Below are 13,235 nucleotides of genomic sequence, written 5' to 3' on the forward strand. Positions count from 1 at the left end.
TAAAATAAATCTTAAAAAAGAATAAATTGAAAAATTAAAAGTAATAAAAATAATCCTGGAAGGAATGTCAGCCATCATTATCCTGCTTCTGAGAGTTGGAAAGGCTCTGGGTGGACAGCCTTCCTCATCCACTCTCCTGCAGACAAGGAAGAATGAAGTCTTAAGACACTGGACCACCCTAGTGTAGCCCAGGCCAGCCAGACTCCATCACCCCCAGGGCACGCTGCCTGACGGGAAGTGTGTGAGCACTCCACACTCTGCTGCTGAAGCGGTGCATTCTGAGACAGGTGAAGGAGAATAATTTACCACCTTCTCCCCTCCTGAGTGATAATTATTCATGGCTTGAGAAATAGCAGCAGCAGGATGATCAGGAAGAACCTGCGAGTTCTGCCCCATTTCTGGGCAGCCTGGATGGTGACGCCGGTGGATGGACTACAGAGGAAGAAATGCAGCCCTTTGGGGTTGGAGATGGAGTGCAGTTGGTGGAGAAAATTACATTATGCTCTGGGTTGCATCATCAATATTGAATAAACCATGCGGGATGGCCCAGGCTTGTAATCCTAGCCCTTGGGGTTGGGGGTTGGGGGGTTGGAGGCAGGAGGATCAGAAGGTTCAGGATCATCATTGGCTACACAGCAAGTCAGAGTCCAACCTGGGTTTCATGAGATTCCCACCTCAGCAATACATTCCCTGTGGACTAGCTCTGAGTCTATACTGATACACGGAAAGGCCACTATGCGCCAGACATTGGGCAAGACACATGACACACAAGCTCTCATTGAATCCCTACGAGATCTCTGCAAAGCAGAGACTACGTACGACCCCCGCTTTCAGACAGGAAGACAGACCCCGAGCATCACGCAACTGAAAGAGCACCATACCCTTGCCCAGCGAAGCTGCGGACATGACCTAGGGCCAACAGCACACACCACATGCTGCTGGGCTTACCACAAACTACCCAAAACCTGGTGGCTTAAGCAACGAAAATGTGCTCCTCTCTGTTCTGGAAGTCAGGAGGTCAAAAGCAGGCGTTGGCAGGCAGGCGTTGGCAGGATCGCGCCCCTGCAAACGGTCTCTCCCCGACCCCTTCAGTTTCCTGGACTGTGGCTGAAGGGCGTTGTCGGTTCTACCCATGGTCACGAAGCCCTCTCGTGTCCTTGAGGTTGCCTCACATCCTTCATTCGCGAGGTTGCCATAGGATCCTTACTCTGGAGAACGGAGGAGCAGCCAACAAGGAGGAGGCTTCCTATAGGAGGCGCCACCTCCGCAGAATCTGGAAGCAAGCAAATGGGCCACAGGAGTTGGAAGAGGCGAGGGGCAAGAACCAGTCACCCCAGACCTAGAGGCAGGAAGGAGCTATGTTAAGGAGAGGCAGGAGGCGTTCCTGATGCTCTGGAGAAATGGCAGAAAGACTGAGCTCAGAACTGTCCCAGAAGTCTGGTAAGGGATGGCTTTGGAATTGGCTTCCAACCTGCCTTTGGAGAGCTTGGGATGTGGTCTTGGGCTTAGGGCTTGGTTCCCCTGGGATTGATCTGAGGCCCCATGTAGGACAGTTGAGGTGAGCAAGGTCTCTTGCTTCCCAGGTTGTGTAGCCAGGGTGGCCTCTGAGAGACATTTTTGCAGCTCCCACCAGGGGGCAGACCCCAGCTGCTACCTGCCTTCCATTTATCTATCATTCATTCATTCATTCATTCATTCATTCATTCATTCATTCATTCAGTGTTAGTACCTCACAGAGAGGCATCCACCTACCAGGAAAACCAAACCAAACAAAAAATCACTTTTCAGGACGATACACCTCCCCTCTCTAGTGGTTGACTCCATGAACACGGTAGGCTCTGATCCTTAAAGCCACAAGGCTTTCTTCCCAGGGAGATCTGACCTCTGGAAGAGTAGAGCATCAAATGGGGGGACAGTCTGGCTCACCCCTGGAGTCTCGACTCCAGGGGAGACTAAGTAGTCGCCGCTCAGGACATCCATATTTAAGACTCATCCTGAAGACCAGAATGGAAATGGAGGCTCAGAGAGGGGAGGCGGTCCTTGTGCAGAACTGGGTCCGAGTCCCCTGCACTCCCTGTCCACACCACTGAATTGCTCTGGGCTCACACTTGACCAGAGATCAAAAACATGAGGAGACTAAGACATAGCATAACCCTTAGAGTTTCCCACCATGCACACCCTAGCAAAGTTTCAGAAATACATGGGGATTTGGAAGAAGGGCTCATAACTTAGGTGAGGCAGAACGAGGAAGAAGCCTGTGCAGATCTGTCGGCGCGGCGGGCAAGGTCTGTGCTTGAGTTGGGCGCAACCACTCCTGTGTGGTCTGATGTGCTGAACAAGGTTGATGGGTAGACGGGAGTCTAGGCTTGGGCTCTGCAGAGCCAGATGAAGCTCAGCTGAACTTCACTAGGAGGAGGCAAGATACAGGTTGGGTCGTCCGCACCCAGGATGGAGTCCCGAGCTCTGAGAGGCTGCCAGCAAAATAGGAGAGGACAGGAGCTCCGGGTTCCCAAGCCACGGGTGTTTCTGGGCCCTGTTGACACTAAGCCTAACGGAAGACTCTTCCTCCCACCACCACTTCTAGTCCCCTCCACCCTCACCCTTCCAAGGTTCCCTGCTCCTCCTCGCTGCGCCCATCCCTTTCCTTCAACAAGCGGAACGGCTTCTCAGGGGTCTCAGCTTCCTGGGAAGCGAAAGCTTCAATCGAATACGAGGCAAGGAACACCTGCAACACCCAGCGCCGACAAAGGACGCGGCCGGTGCACACTGGCTAGCCGCGGGGTGCACGGGCCGCGCGGGGTCCCCCCCACCCCAGCTCAGGTCCAGGAGGGGCGGAGCCAGGGACGGCTCGGGTCCTTTTGTCTGCAGCCCCGCCCCGCCCCGCCCCCACGCGGGCCCGCGGCGCGCGGCAGACACGAGCGGCTGACACGAGCGGCCGCCGCGGGCGGAGGCTGCGCGCCGCAGACCCGGGCGGTGCGAGCGCGATGGCGGCGGCGGCGGCGGCGGCGCGGGGCTTGGGCTAGCTGCGGGCGGCGCGGATGGCGGGCGGCGCGGGCTGGGCGGGCGCCCCCGCGGCTCTGCTGCGCTCCGTGCGCCGCCTGCGCGAAGTGTTCGAGGTGTGCGGCCGCGACCCCGACGGCTTTCTGCGCGTGGAGCGCGTCGCGGCGCTCGGCCTGCGCTTCGGGCAAGGCGAGGAGGTAAGGAGCTCGGGCGCGTCCCCAGGCCGGGGAAACCGCAGGGACCCCGCGCAGTCACATTCCGGGCCTCTCTGTGGGTCACACGGCATGCCCGCGGTGGCCCGCTGGTCCACCTGCCGTTCCCTCTGGTCTGTCTCCAGTCCCCCTTGATGTTTGGGGAGGGGAAGAGGTGCCCTTAAAATCCAGCCTCTGAACACTCCCTCCCACACACAACCAAGTCACAGGGTTATGTGTGCACCGCGCCAGGCCTACCGGTGACAGGGATAAGCGGGGATGGTCTGCAGTCTCTGGTCCTTAGCTGTACCTACCCAACCTAGAAAAGAGGGGACGTCTGCTCCGGGCCACCCTGGATTCTGGTCCAGTTCCTGGTGACCTTCCACTCAAGCTAAATGGGCAGGCCTAGCTGGCAGCAGAGGGCCAAGCAGGACCAAGCCGGGAGTGGTTAGCTGAGCCTCTGGTGTTGGTGTTGGGCCGCATGAGTGGCAGAGAGCAGAATTGTGGGTACTGTCGGCCAATGTGAAACAGCAGGATCTGAACTGCCAGTGAGAAATGAATAGCTATGCTTTGGGCTAGTGTCCTCCTGCCATTCTCTTTGGGGCTAGTATCTGTGTATGAGGGAAGGACAGGGCACTGTGATAATGCAACCCTGCAGCGTTGAGCATCTCTGGATTCACAAGCCCTGGCTAAGCTTTGGGTTTCTAAGGTCATCTGGGACCCCTGGCCCTGTGTTCGGAGCTCTGGGCCTTGGTCTCATCTGCTGTACTGGGTGGCATTCTGTTTCCAGGACGGGTCAGGATGGCAATTTAGAACGTGAGCTATGACAGTTGAGCTGGTGTCTTCTAGTCACCTGGCAAGTGGGAGGTAATAACAATTCCTTTCTAGGTGGCTGGGCACCCGCCAGAACCTGGAAATCCCAAGAGGGAGGCAGGTGTCAGGTGTGAGGACTCTGGTCCCCAGTCCCAGGCAGCGTACGACTGCAGTTCTCCTTAAAGCCTGTCCTTTATCTCCTCTCTGGTTTGCTCGGGAGCCTTTCTTCTACAGAGGATGCCAGCGTCCCTCTTCTCAGCCAATGCCTCCTACCTGAGCAGGCTGGGCAGCCCCTAGCAGAGGAGGCTGCAGGCTGCTGATGTGGAGAATTCTCCTTGCTTTGGGCTGAAGCCTGGAATCCAGACTCAGAAAACCTCAGGCATGGGAATGGCCCCACTGGAGCCTCTGGCAGAGGGCCGGCCAGAACCCTTTAATGGTATCCCTAGGCTGGACAAACACCTCCCATCGTTAGATCCTCTTCCCTCTACTCCAGACACAAACCAGCTTGTCACTGAGTCATTGTGGTTCTGCACAGGGACCTACCTGGGTTTCCCTTCTGCACTGTAGCCTTTCAATATTTGAAAACATCTCTCTTCTGCCCTTGCCACCCTTTCACCCATGTCTGAAGCTTCATGCCAGGAGCTGGATTCCTACAGGGGCTGCTGGTGAGTCGTCAGACTGTCTTCTTAGCATTAGTAGGGCTGGGCCTGATCACACGGGGTGGGGGCTACCTTTTCAGTGGTCCTACACACTCTCCACTCTTGCCAAGTTTCTGGCTACTAAAACCTCTGGAGACGTGTTTGGAAAACTTCTGCCTAGGCAAAGATCCTCTACCCTGGGGCTGGCCAGTGATTCCTGTACTTACTAAATCACTCTTGTATCATAGCAGGAGTTTCTTGTGACTACAGCAGGTTGCAAATGTGGACAGTCAAAATAGATCTGTTGAATTTCTGTCCCCCAAGGGAGGTGACACTCTGGTCACCTCCTTCACAAGCTGCTCCCGTGCTTGTATGTAGCTTTCTCCATGAAATGAGATCATACTGCACCATGAATTCTAACCTAGTGCACCACACACACACACACACACACACACACACACACACACAGAGAGAGAGAGAGAGAGAGAGAGAGAGAGAGAGATGATCCTCATATTTGACCTTATATAAGCTATCATCAAATGTACTGTGCAGACCTGTTCCACGTGTCCCTGTTTGGCCCCAAAATGTCTGCTTCTGATGTTTTTTGTTTTGTTTTAAGCTGTGCCGTGCACCTGTTCCATGTGACCCCAGTACGGCCCCCTCCAGTATCCTGACTTGTTAATGAGGTCAGGCCGATTGTCTCTCATTTGTTTCTTAAATCTAAGCCGGTGGTGCTTCCCTTGTTCCTACTCAGTTTGACCTTGTTTCCTTGTGAGACCCTCTGTTCTGACCCACCATGCTGTCTGCAGCAGCTGGTGCTATCCGTGTGGGGCTGAGGGAAGAGGATACGGGGCAGGACCACGGACAGGGTCTTGGGCTGTTCTGCTCACCAGAGCACCGCTCCTTATAGATGGGGTTCCTTTCACAAGTGCTGTGCGCTCGGAGTGTTTCTGTTGCTTGTTTACACATCTGCGGTGACACTGACTCCCCAACCCAATGGTGTTCCAGACAATGACCAACCACTCGTTAGACATGAGAGAGACTCAATCTCTACATTTTACCAACTGCCCTGGCATACCACGGAACCTGGGATCAGACGCAGTAAGTCTTAGAGATTGAAATAGCCTTGAGAGTCTAAGGAGTAGATGAATTAGTAAATACAAAAATCCCCCGTGCCGGAGAAACCCAGGGACTGGGGATGGAATGAGTGCTAGCCTGCTTTCTTAGCACATAGGAATCCTGGATTTGATGCTCAAAACTACATTTTTTTTTTTTAAATTAAAACATTTAAGAAGTGGATATGGCTACACACCATTGAGCCTGTCAAAATCCTGTCATGGTGTGGGGAGGGACTCACAAGGCCCTAGCCCTTCATGAACATTTATAGGCTGTTAATAGTAGCCATGGGGGAGGGGCTCATGAGGTCTTGCGCCTCTCTAAGGGCCTACAGACAGTTAATGGTTGCTGGGGGGAAGGAAGAGCCATTTTCTTTAATGATGTTGCTGCTGGCGAGGTGGCCATGCTTCTGTAAATAAAACCTCTCATCCATGTCCCTGTAAGCATCCCTAATGGAGCTCGTTCATGGAGTCGTTCTGATGAGGAGAAGGGTGAGGACATGAAAGGGGAGAGAGGTGGTGGGCTGAGAAGAGGAGCGTTAGTGGGAGGAGGGAGGGAGAGGTTAGTGGAGGTTGCAAGTGATCAACATACATTCCATACCTGCACAAAAATGTCATAACGAATCCCATTATTATGCATATTAATACAGGCTAATAAACAAACAAACAAACAAACCAGAGTTTTAGAGGCAGACACAGCATCACGCACCCGTAGAGGCACTTGGGAGGTAGAGACAGAAGGACCAGAAGTTCAGGGTTGGAGCCTGGAAGATGGCCCAGCAGAGACAAGCTTGCTACAAAACCCTGGCAACCTGAGGTCAGTCTCCCGGAGACCTTACTCCTAGAAGCTGTCCTCGGAACTCCACGTGCACACAGTGGCACTTGTGTGTCCCCACATCACAAAGAAAAGAAATTCAACGCCATCTTTAGTTACAAAAGGAGTTTGAGGCCAGCTGGGGGATATACAAGACCCTGACTCTAAATAAATAAATAGATAGATAAATAAATAAATAGTGCTAGGTTTGGCAGTATATATATTAAAATTATAACTCTATAGAGAAGATTAACACAGCCCCTGTGCGAAGATGATAAGCAAATTCATGAAACATTCCATATTTAAAATGAATAAATATGTAATTTGTATGAGATAATTCCACGGAGGGGAAGCCTGCCTCCCCACCCCTTAAGTACAAGTTACTTTAAGACTTCCTCAGTCTAGTAGGCGAAGAGGGGAAAAGGTAACCTGACAGTGAGGACAGCTGACAAATGCCACCCCAGAATGCCACCAGGGTCAAAGCCAGCCCTCGCTGGGACGGGAGAGATGCTTCTCCCCAGCCCACAGCTATGGTGTGATGATCCCTACGTGGTGCAGCTGCTCCTCCTTCCTTGGGTCAGAGCTCCAGTGCTCGGGGACAAGCATGCTGGGCATGCTGTGTGAGAAGGAAATGCAGAGTTAGGGCTGTTCCCAGAGGACCCGGTGCCCCTGGCACTCAGGCAGAGACCCTCTCAGCAGAAGCACTGGTGTTCCCCAGGCCTTTATATGGGGTGTGGCTCTGGGCTGCATGCATTTCAATGGTTCTTTCCTTCCTACCCCAAGCAGTCCCACCGGGTGGGGATTTGTTACGACAAGGAAACCCGGAACCTTGAAAGCTATCTGGGCTTGAGAGCTGAGCAGAGCAAAGCCCAGGCGGGGTGCAGCGAGCAGCGGCCTGAAAACATGCTGCAGGCATCCCCACTCCCGGTCTGAGCCAGTGAGATTGTAACACCTCATATTTTCCTAGAGCGGTCATCTTCCTTTTGGTTTTTATTGTTGCTCTGCTTTGCTTTATTTTTCATATGGTTTCACTTAACCTAGGCTAACCTCCAACTCACCGTGTAGCAAGCATGACCTTGAACTCCTCCTGATTTTCCTGCTTACACATCCTGAATGCTGGGGTTTAAGCCTGTGACTGCGCCCAACTCTACAGAGTAATTGTGAAGGATGTCTCCCGTTCCGTTACTCTCAGCATGTTTCTAGCGTGAAGCCTGTTTCCCTCAGTTTCTTGTGTCCCTGCTTAGGGCCAGGGCTGGGAAATAGCAGGGCTGTGAGCCTAAGCTCTCCCGAATGGGGCTGGAGCCATGGCTGGAAGAGACTGACAGCCAGGCATGGTGGCGCATTCCTTTAATCCCAGCACTTGGCAGGCAGAGGCAGGTAGATCTCTGTGAGCTCAAGACCAACCTGATCTACCTAGTGAGTTCCAGAAGAGCCAGGGCTTTGTGGAGAGGCCCTGTTGGGGTGGGGTAGGGAAAGAAACAAAGACAGAAACAGAGACAAGGGGGGGAGGGAGGGAGGGAGGGAAGGAAGAAAGGAGAAAGAGAGAAGAGGAACAAAGAGACAGTCAGAGAGAGGGACGGAGCAAGGGAAGGAAAGAAGGAGCAAGAGGGAAGAGGGGGAGGGAGGGCAACGATGGAGGGGGAGATAGGGAAGGAAGGAAGGAAAAGGGGAGGGAGGGGAGAGAGGGAGGGAGGAGTGTGAGTGTCTGTCTGGCAGCTTACAAGTTGACACCCTTGGGGACTCTGCTAAAATCCATTACTTACAGCCTCTGTGTCCCCAGGGACATGGTAGCAGAAGAAATCAAATCCCCCCAAACCTGTACAGCAGACCCCCAGGCGGCCATAGCCCACGCCATCGCAGTGAGAAGGCCTCTTCTCTTTGGACTCCTGTCCTAAGTCCAGCCCACATCATACTGTCATAGCTTAAGGCACACAACTCAGAGAAGAGTGACAGAGTTCTTTAGAGGCAGTTCCTGTGGCTTGTAGTGAGCTCTGTCCCCAAGAGGGCCCCAGGCTAAAGTCAGCACCCAGACTAGGCAGCCACAAGGCTCCTATAGACAAAACCTAAACCTGAAGGTGGTGGGGGCCTGGGGAGTAGGAGATGGGGCTTCTCCATGAGACCTTCCATTCAGTGCCTGTGTCTTTCTAGAATAAATCCTACAGAGAATTGGAGACTCGCCACTTCCAGAGCCAGGCCATCCCGTCAAGGCAAAACTGAGTCTCTGATGTCGTGACGTGAGGCTGTGTCCTAGCTTTCCATCCTGCTGTCTGCCCATCCACCCATGTGTCCACTCACTGGGAATCCATTCGTCCAGTCACTCTTCCATCACCCACTCACCCGTCACCTCCAGCTTCTACTTTGCAGATCTATCCGTCCACTGAGCCGGCTGTCAGCAATGTCTTCCTCTACTCCTCATTCACTGTGTTTCTTTAGGGTTTCTATCGCTGTGATGAGACGCCATGACTGAAGCATCTTGGGGAGGGAGGGGTTTATTTGGCTCACACTTCCACATCGCTGTTCATCACTGAAGGAAGTCAGGGCATGAACTCAAGCAGGGCAGGAACCTGGAGGCAGGAGTGGAGGCAGGGGGATACTGCTTACTGGCTTGCTCTTAGTGACTTACTTAGCCTGCTTTCTCCGAGAACCTAGGACTACCACCCACAGTGTGCTGGGCCCTCCCACATCAATCACTAATTAAGAAAATGCCCCGAAATTCCCTGCAGGCTTGAGTCCAGCTTGATTTTATGGAGGCATTTTCTTTCACTTTAAAAAAAAACTACTTGTTTTACTTTATTTATTTTTTATGTGCATTGGTGTTTTACCTGCATGTGTGTTCTGCGTGAGGGTGTCAGATTCCCTGAAACTGGAGCTACAGACTGTGTGCTGTCATGTGGTTGCTGGGAATTGAACCCAGGTCCTCTGGAAGAGCAGCCAGGGCGACTAACTGCTGAGCCAGCTCCAGCCCGGAGGCATTTTCTTAGCTGAGGTTCCCTCCTCTCAGATGACTTTAGCTATGTGAAGTTGACATAAAACTGTCCAGTACACCCACCCCTCTTTAGCCATCTGCCTGTCCATTCACCCACCCACTAATGCAGTCTTCGCTGCTGCAGTGCATATGGCCACGTGTACAGACTCAGGAGTGGGACCGCACTGTCACGAGATGCCAAGTGGCTGTGTGTAGTTAAAGTCACAGGAAGGGCTCGGAGAATGAGGACTGAGGCCGAAACAGGGGCAGATGGTGACCAGAGGGATGAGGCAGGACTGTCTGGTTCTTGTGTTTAGAAGGACAGCACATCCCAGTGCGTGCTGTCCCAGCTGGCGTGAACTATTTTTATAATTTCTCAGTTCTGCAGGCTGTTGCCTGTGGAAAGGTCTGGGGTCATCTTGAAAGGAGTTGCAGCCTGGCTTCTTCTTAAAGGAGCTTATGAGGAGGGGTGGGTCTGCCCACTTCTCTATAAAGTAGAGGAGCTTGCGTGGCTGAAGAGACAGCGTGTGGCTGCTCTTGCAGAAGACTTGGATTTGGTTCCCAGCACTCACACGGCAGCTCACAGCCAGCTGTAACTCCAGCTCCTGGGGATCTGGCGTCCTCTTCTGGACTCCAGTTGTGAGCTGCCATGTGGGCACTGGGAACTGAACCAGGCCCTCTGGAAGAGCAAGCTATGCTCTTAATTCCAGCCCAGATGATTTTTAGAGTTGTTTGTTTGTTTGTTTGTTTGTTTGTTTTTTCAAGACAAGATATAACCCTGGTTGTCCTGCAACTCACTCTGTAGACTAGGCTGGTCTTCAACTCAGAGAGATCCACCTGCCTCTGCCTCCTGATTGTTGGGAATAAAGGCATAAAGGCATACAGTACCACTGCCTGACTTAATTTTTTTTAAAAAAGATTTTACACACACACACACACACACACACACACAATTGCTCTTCAGACACCAGAAGAGGGCATCAGATCCTATTCAGATAGTTGTGAACCATTATATGGTTGCTGGGAATTGAACTCAGGACCTCTGGAAGAACAGTCAGTGCTCTTAACTGCTGAGCCATCTCTCCAGCCCAATTTAAAATGGTATAATAATCTTTTCAAAAAGGATTCATAGAGCTGGGCAGTGGTGGTGCACACCTTTAATCCCAGCACTTGGGAGGCAGAGGCAGGCGGATTTCTGAGTTTGAAGCCAGCCTGGTCTACAAAGTGAGTTCCAGGACAGCCAGGGCTACACAGAGAAATCCTGTCTCAAAAAAAAAAAAAAAGATTCATAAAGTAGCAGTCAAGGCGGTTTTTTTTTTGGAAGGCTAGCATAGGCTTACCGTACCCTTCCTGGAGTGCCCTGGACTATGGAGGTGTCTCTAACGGCCCTCGGTCCCAGATGCCACTGTCCCTTTCTACATGGTACTTTCCACTGCAGGCTCCCTTGTGCAAGGAACAGAGTTCTTCCAGCCTCCACTGGTGGTTTCTTTGAACAGGAAGAATAAGGAACAGACAGAACCATTTGTCACCGGCCTTTGTCTTCCTCCATTCATCCTCCAGCAACCAGAGGTTCCAAGGGCTGAAGCGACTTGTGCAGGACCCGTGAACAAAGGTTCTGCTGGTTCCAAGGCTGCCTTCTTACTGCCTGCAAGATCTGGAGTCTCAGGTTCTCAGAGGCCAGGGATGGGGGAAACCATGGCAGAAGGCTTATCTGGCTTTCTGAGCCTGGAGTGGCCTGGTTGGAAGCAGGACTACGCGGAACTGGGTTGTGATCTGTGAGCCCTTTTGGAGCCCAGCAGCAACCTAAGTGTTCTGGGAAGACAGTAGGCCTCTGTGAAGGCCCAGAGACTGGAGGATTTGATGCTCAGGGTGGAAGAGCTGCCAGTAACCACACCCTGCTCTGTTAAGTAGGCCAGAGAATGTGTTCTCAGGCTCCTCAGCACCTCTGCTTTCCCATGGCTTGCTCTCTGATAGCAGCCTGTTCTGTTTATCCCACCTGCATCTCAGCTCTGGCCAAATGGCCCTGCCTTCGGGGGCGGGGGTGGGGGTGGGGGATGGGGGAGAGAGGCACTGGCTGCAGGCATCTGATTCCAAGAAATCACTCACCACAGCGACTGCTGGGTCCTACAGGTGTCAGTTAACTCTGTGTACTAGCTGTGGTTGAATGGCTGAGATGTCCATTTATCTTTCCACAGGCCTTTTCTAGTGCCTGCCCCATGTCACACTGGTGGCTACAGAGCCACAGAAGAACAGGGCATTCCTCTGCTTAGCTCCCTAATGTGGGCAGGAAGGCCAGGAGAGACACCTGAGGTGCGGGGTAGGGGGTATTTTTACATTTTGTGTGTGTGTGTGTGTGTGTGTGTGTGTGTGTGTGTGTGTGATTTGTAGTTGGGAACGGGGATGGGGTACAGCATGACGCTTCACTACATACGTGTACTGTGGAATGAGCCAATCAAGCTAATTAACCTACTTCCTGCATTCTCAGCATTTCGGTTTGGTGAGAACATTGGGACCCACTCCTGTCATATGCATAGCTATTTGCTGTTGCTGCCTCGCAAAGCTGGAGCACAGTTCTCTTGTCTAACCCGACCCCTCCCCTGGCTTAGTGCTGGTGTAACCTGAGGAGCCTGGGCCCTGGCGGGATGGAGTCGCAGGGCAGCGCTCCCCAGAGGACTCCTGGGCTGTTCCCATTGGGCCTCCTTTGTCCCTGCTCACTATACCGTGGACTGCTAGCCAGAGGACTGGACTGAGCTGGACTATGGTGTGGGTGTCTCAGAGCCCGGGCCTCAAGTGCCCACTGCCAGCTACGCTCCTCCTGCTCTCAACGGTCAGGATTTAACCTAGGGCTTCAGCATGCCAGACACAGGAACACCGAGCTAGGCCCTCCGACCTACATTTTCATTTGTAACTACTGCCGTGGTCGTTGTTACTGTATGTGTCTCTGTGCATGCCTGTGTGTGCGTGCATGCATTGCTGAGAACCTGGTCTAATATTGAGCTGTCCCCACCCCATCTTCTGGGTCCCCCCCCCACCGTGATCTCATGGATTCCTCCCTTTCCCATAGGCTATAATCCAGGTCACTATTCTCTTTGATGCTCAAAGGTTTCTTTTGCTTTGTTTTAGTTTAGAATTGAAACATTTTGTCATTTTTATTTTAAATAAAAATGTATTTATTTACGGTGCTAAGGATAGAACCCATGGCCTTTACCACAGACCCATATTCTGGTCCATCACCACCTTGCTTTTTGTTATTGTTTTGTTTGAGATAGGGTCTCATGTGACCCCAGGCTGGCCTCAAACTGCAAGGATGACTCTGCTTCCAGCACTCCTTTCTATACCTCCCAGGTGTGAGGATCACTGAGATGTGCCACAGGCTCTACTTAGATGCTGGGGGCTGCACCAGGGCTTTTACATGCTAGGTAACACTCTACCAACTGAGCCACAGAGTCAGCCCCTCCCTCACCAGCCCCTGTCAAAGAACTCCCTGAGGCTGGGATTGTATCTCAGTAGCAGTGTGTTTGCCTAGCCTGTGTGACACCGGGGGGTGTGATCCACAGCACCACAAGGATGGATGGATGGATGGATGGGATGGATGGATAGATGGGTGGGTGGATGGATGGATGGGTGGGTGGATGGATGGATGGATGGATGGGTGGATGGATATGATGGATGGATGGGTGGATGGATGGATGGGTGGAT

General features: G+C 52.6%; 1 protein-coding gene and 1 non-coding gene across 2 annotated transcripts in view; both read left to right on the top strand.

Annotated features, from left to right (window-relative positions):
* The first annotated feature begins 3,009 nt into the window (after positions 1-3,009).
* Rab11fip4 (RAB11 family interacting protein 4) overlaps positions 3,010-13,235 on the top strand; it is a 107,309-nt gene continuing 97,083 nt past the window's right edge. The window contains exon 1 of the mRNA XM_021212448.2: positions 3,010-3,197. Within this exon, the coding sequence (XP_021068107.1) occupies positions 3,039-3,197 (159 nt within the window). The 5' untranslated portion in view covers positions 3,010-3,038. The remainder of the gene's footprint in view (positions 3,198-13,235) is intronic.
* On the top strand, positions 6,771-6,877 carry LOC115065487. The gene has a single exon (XR_003845263.1). It is a non-coding gene; the product is annotated as a U6 spliceosomal RNA (small nuclear RNA).

Source organism: Mus pahari, chromosome 14 (genome assembly GCF_900095145.1).
Source record: "Mus pahari chromosome 14, PAHARI_EIJ_v1.1, whole genome shotgun sequence".
Lineage (NCBI taxonomy): Eukaryota > Metazoa > Chordata > Mammalia > Rodentia > Muridae > Mus > Mus pahari.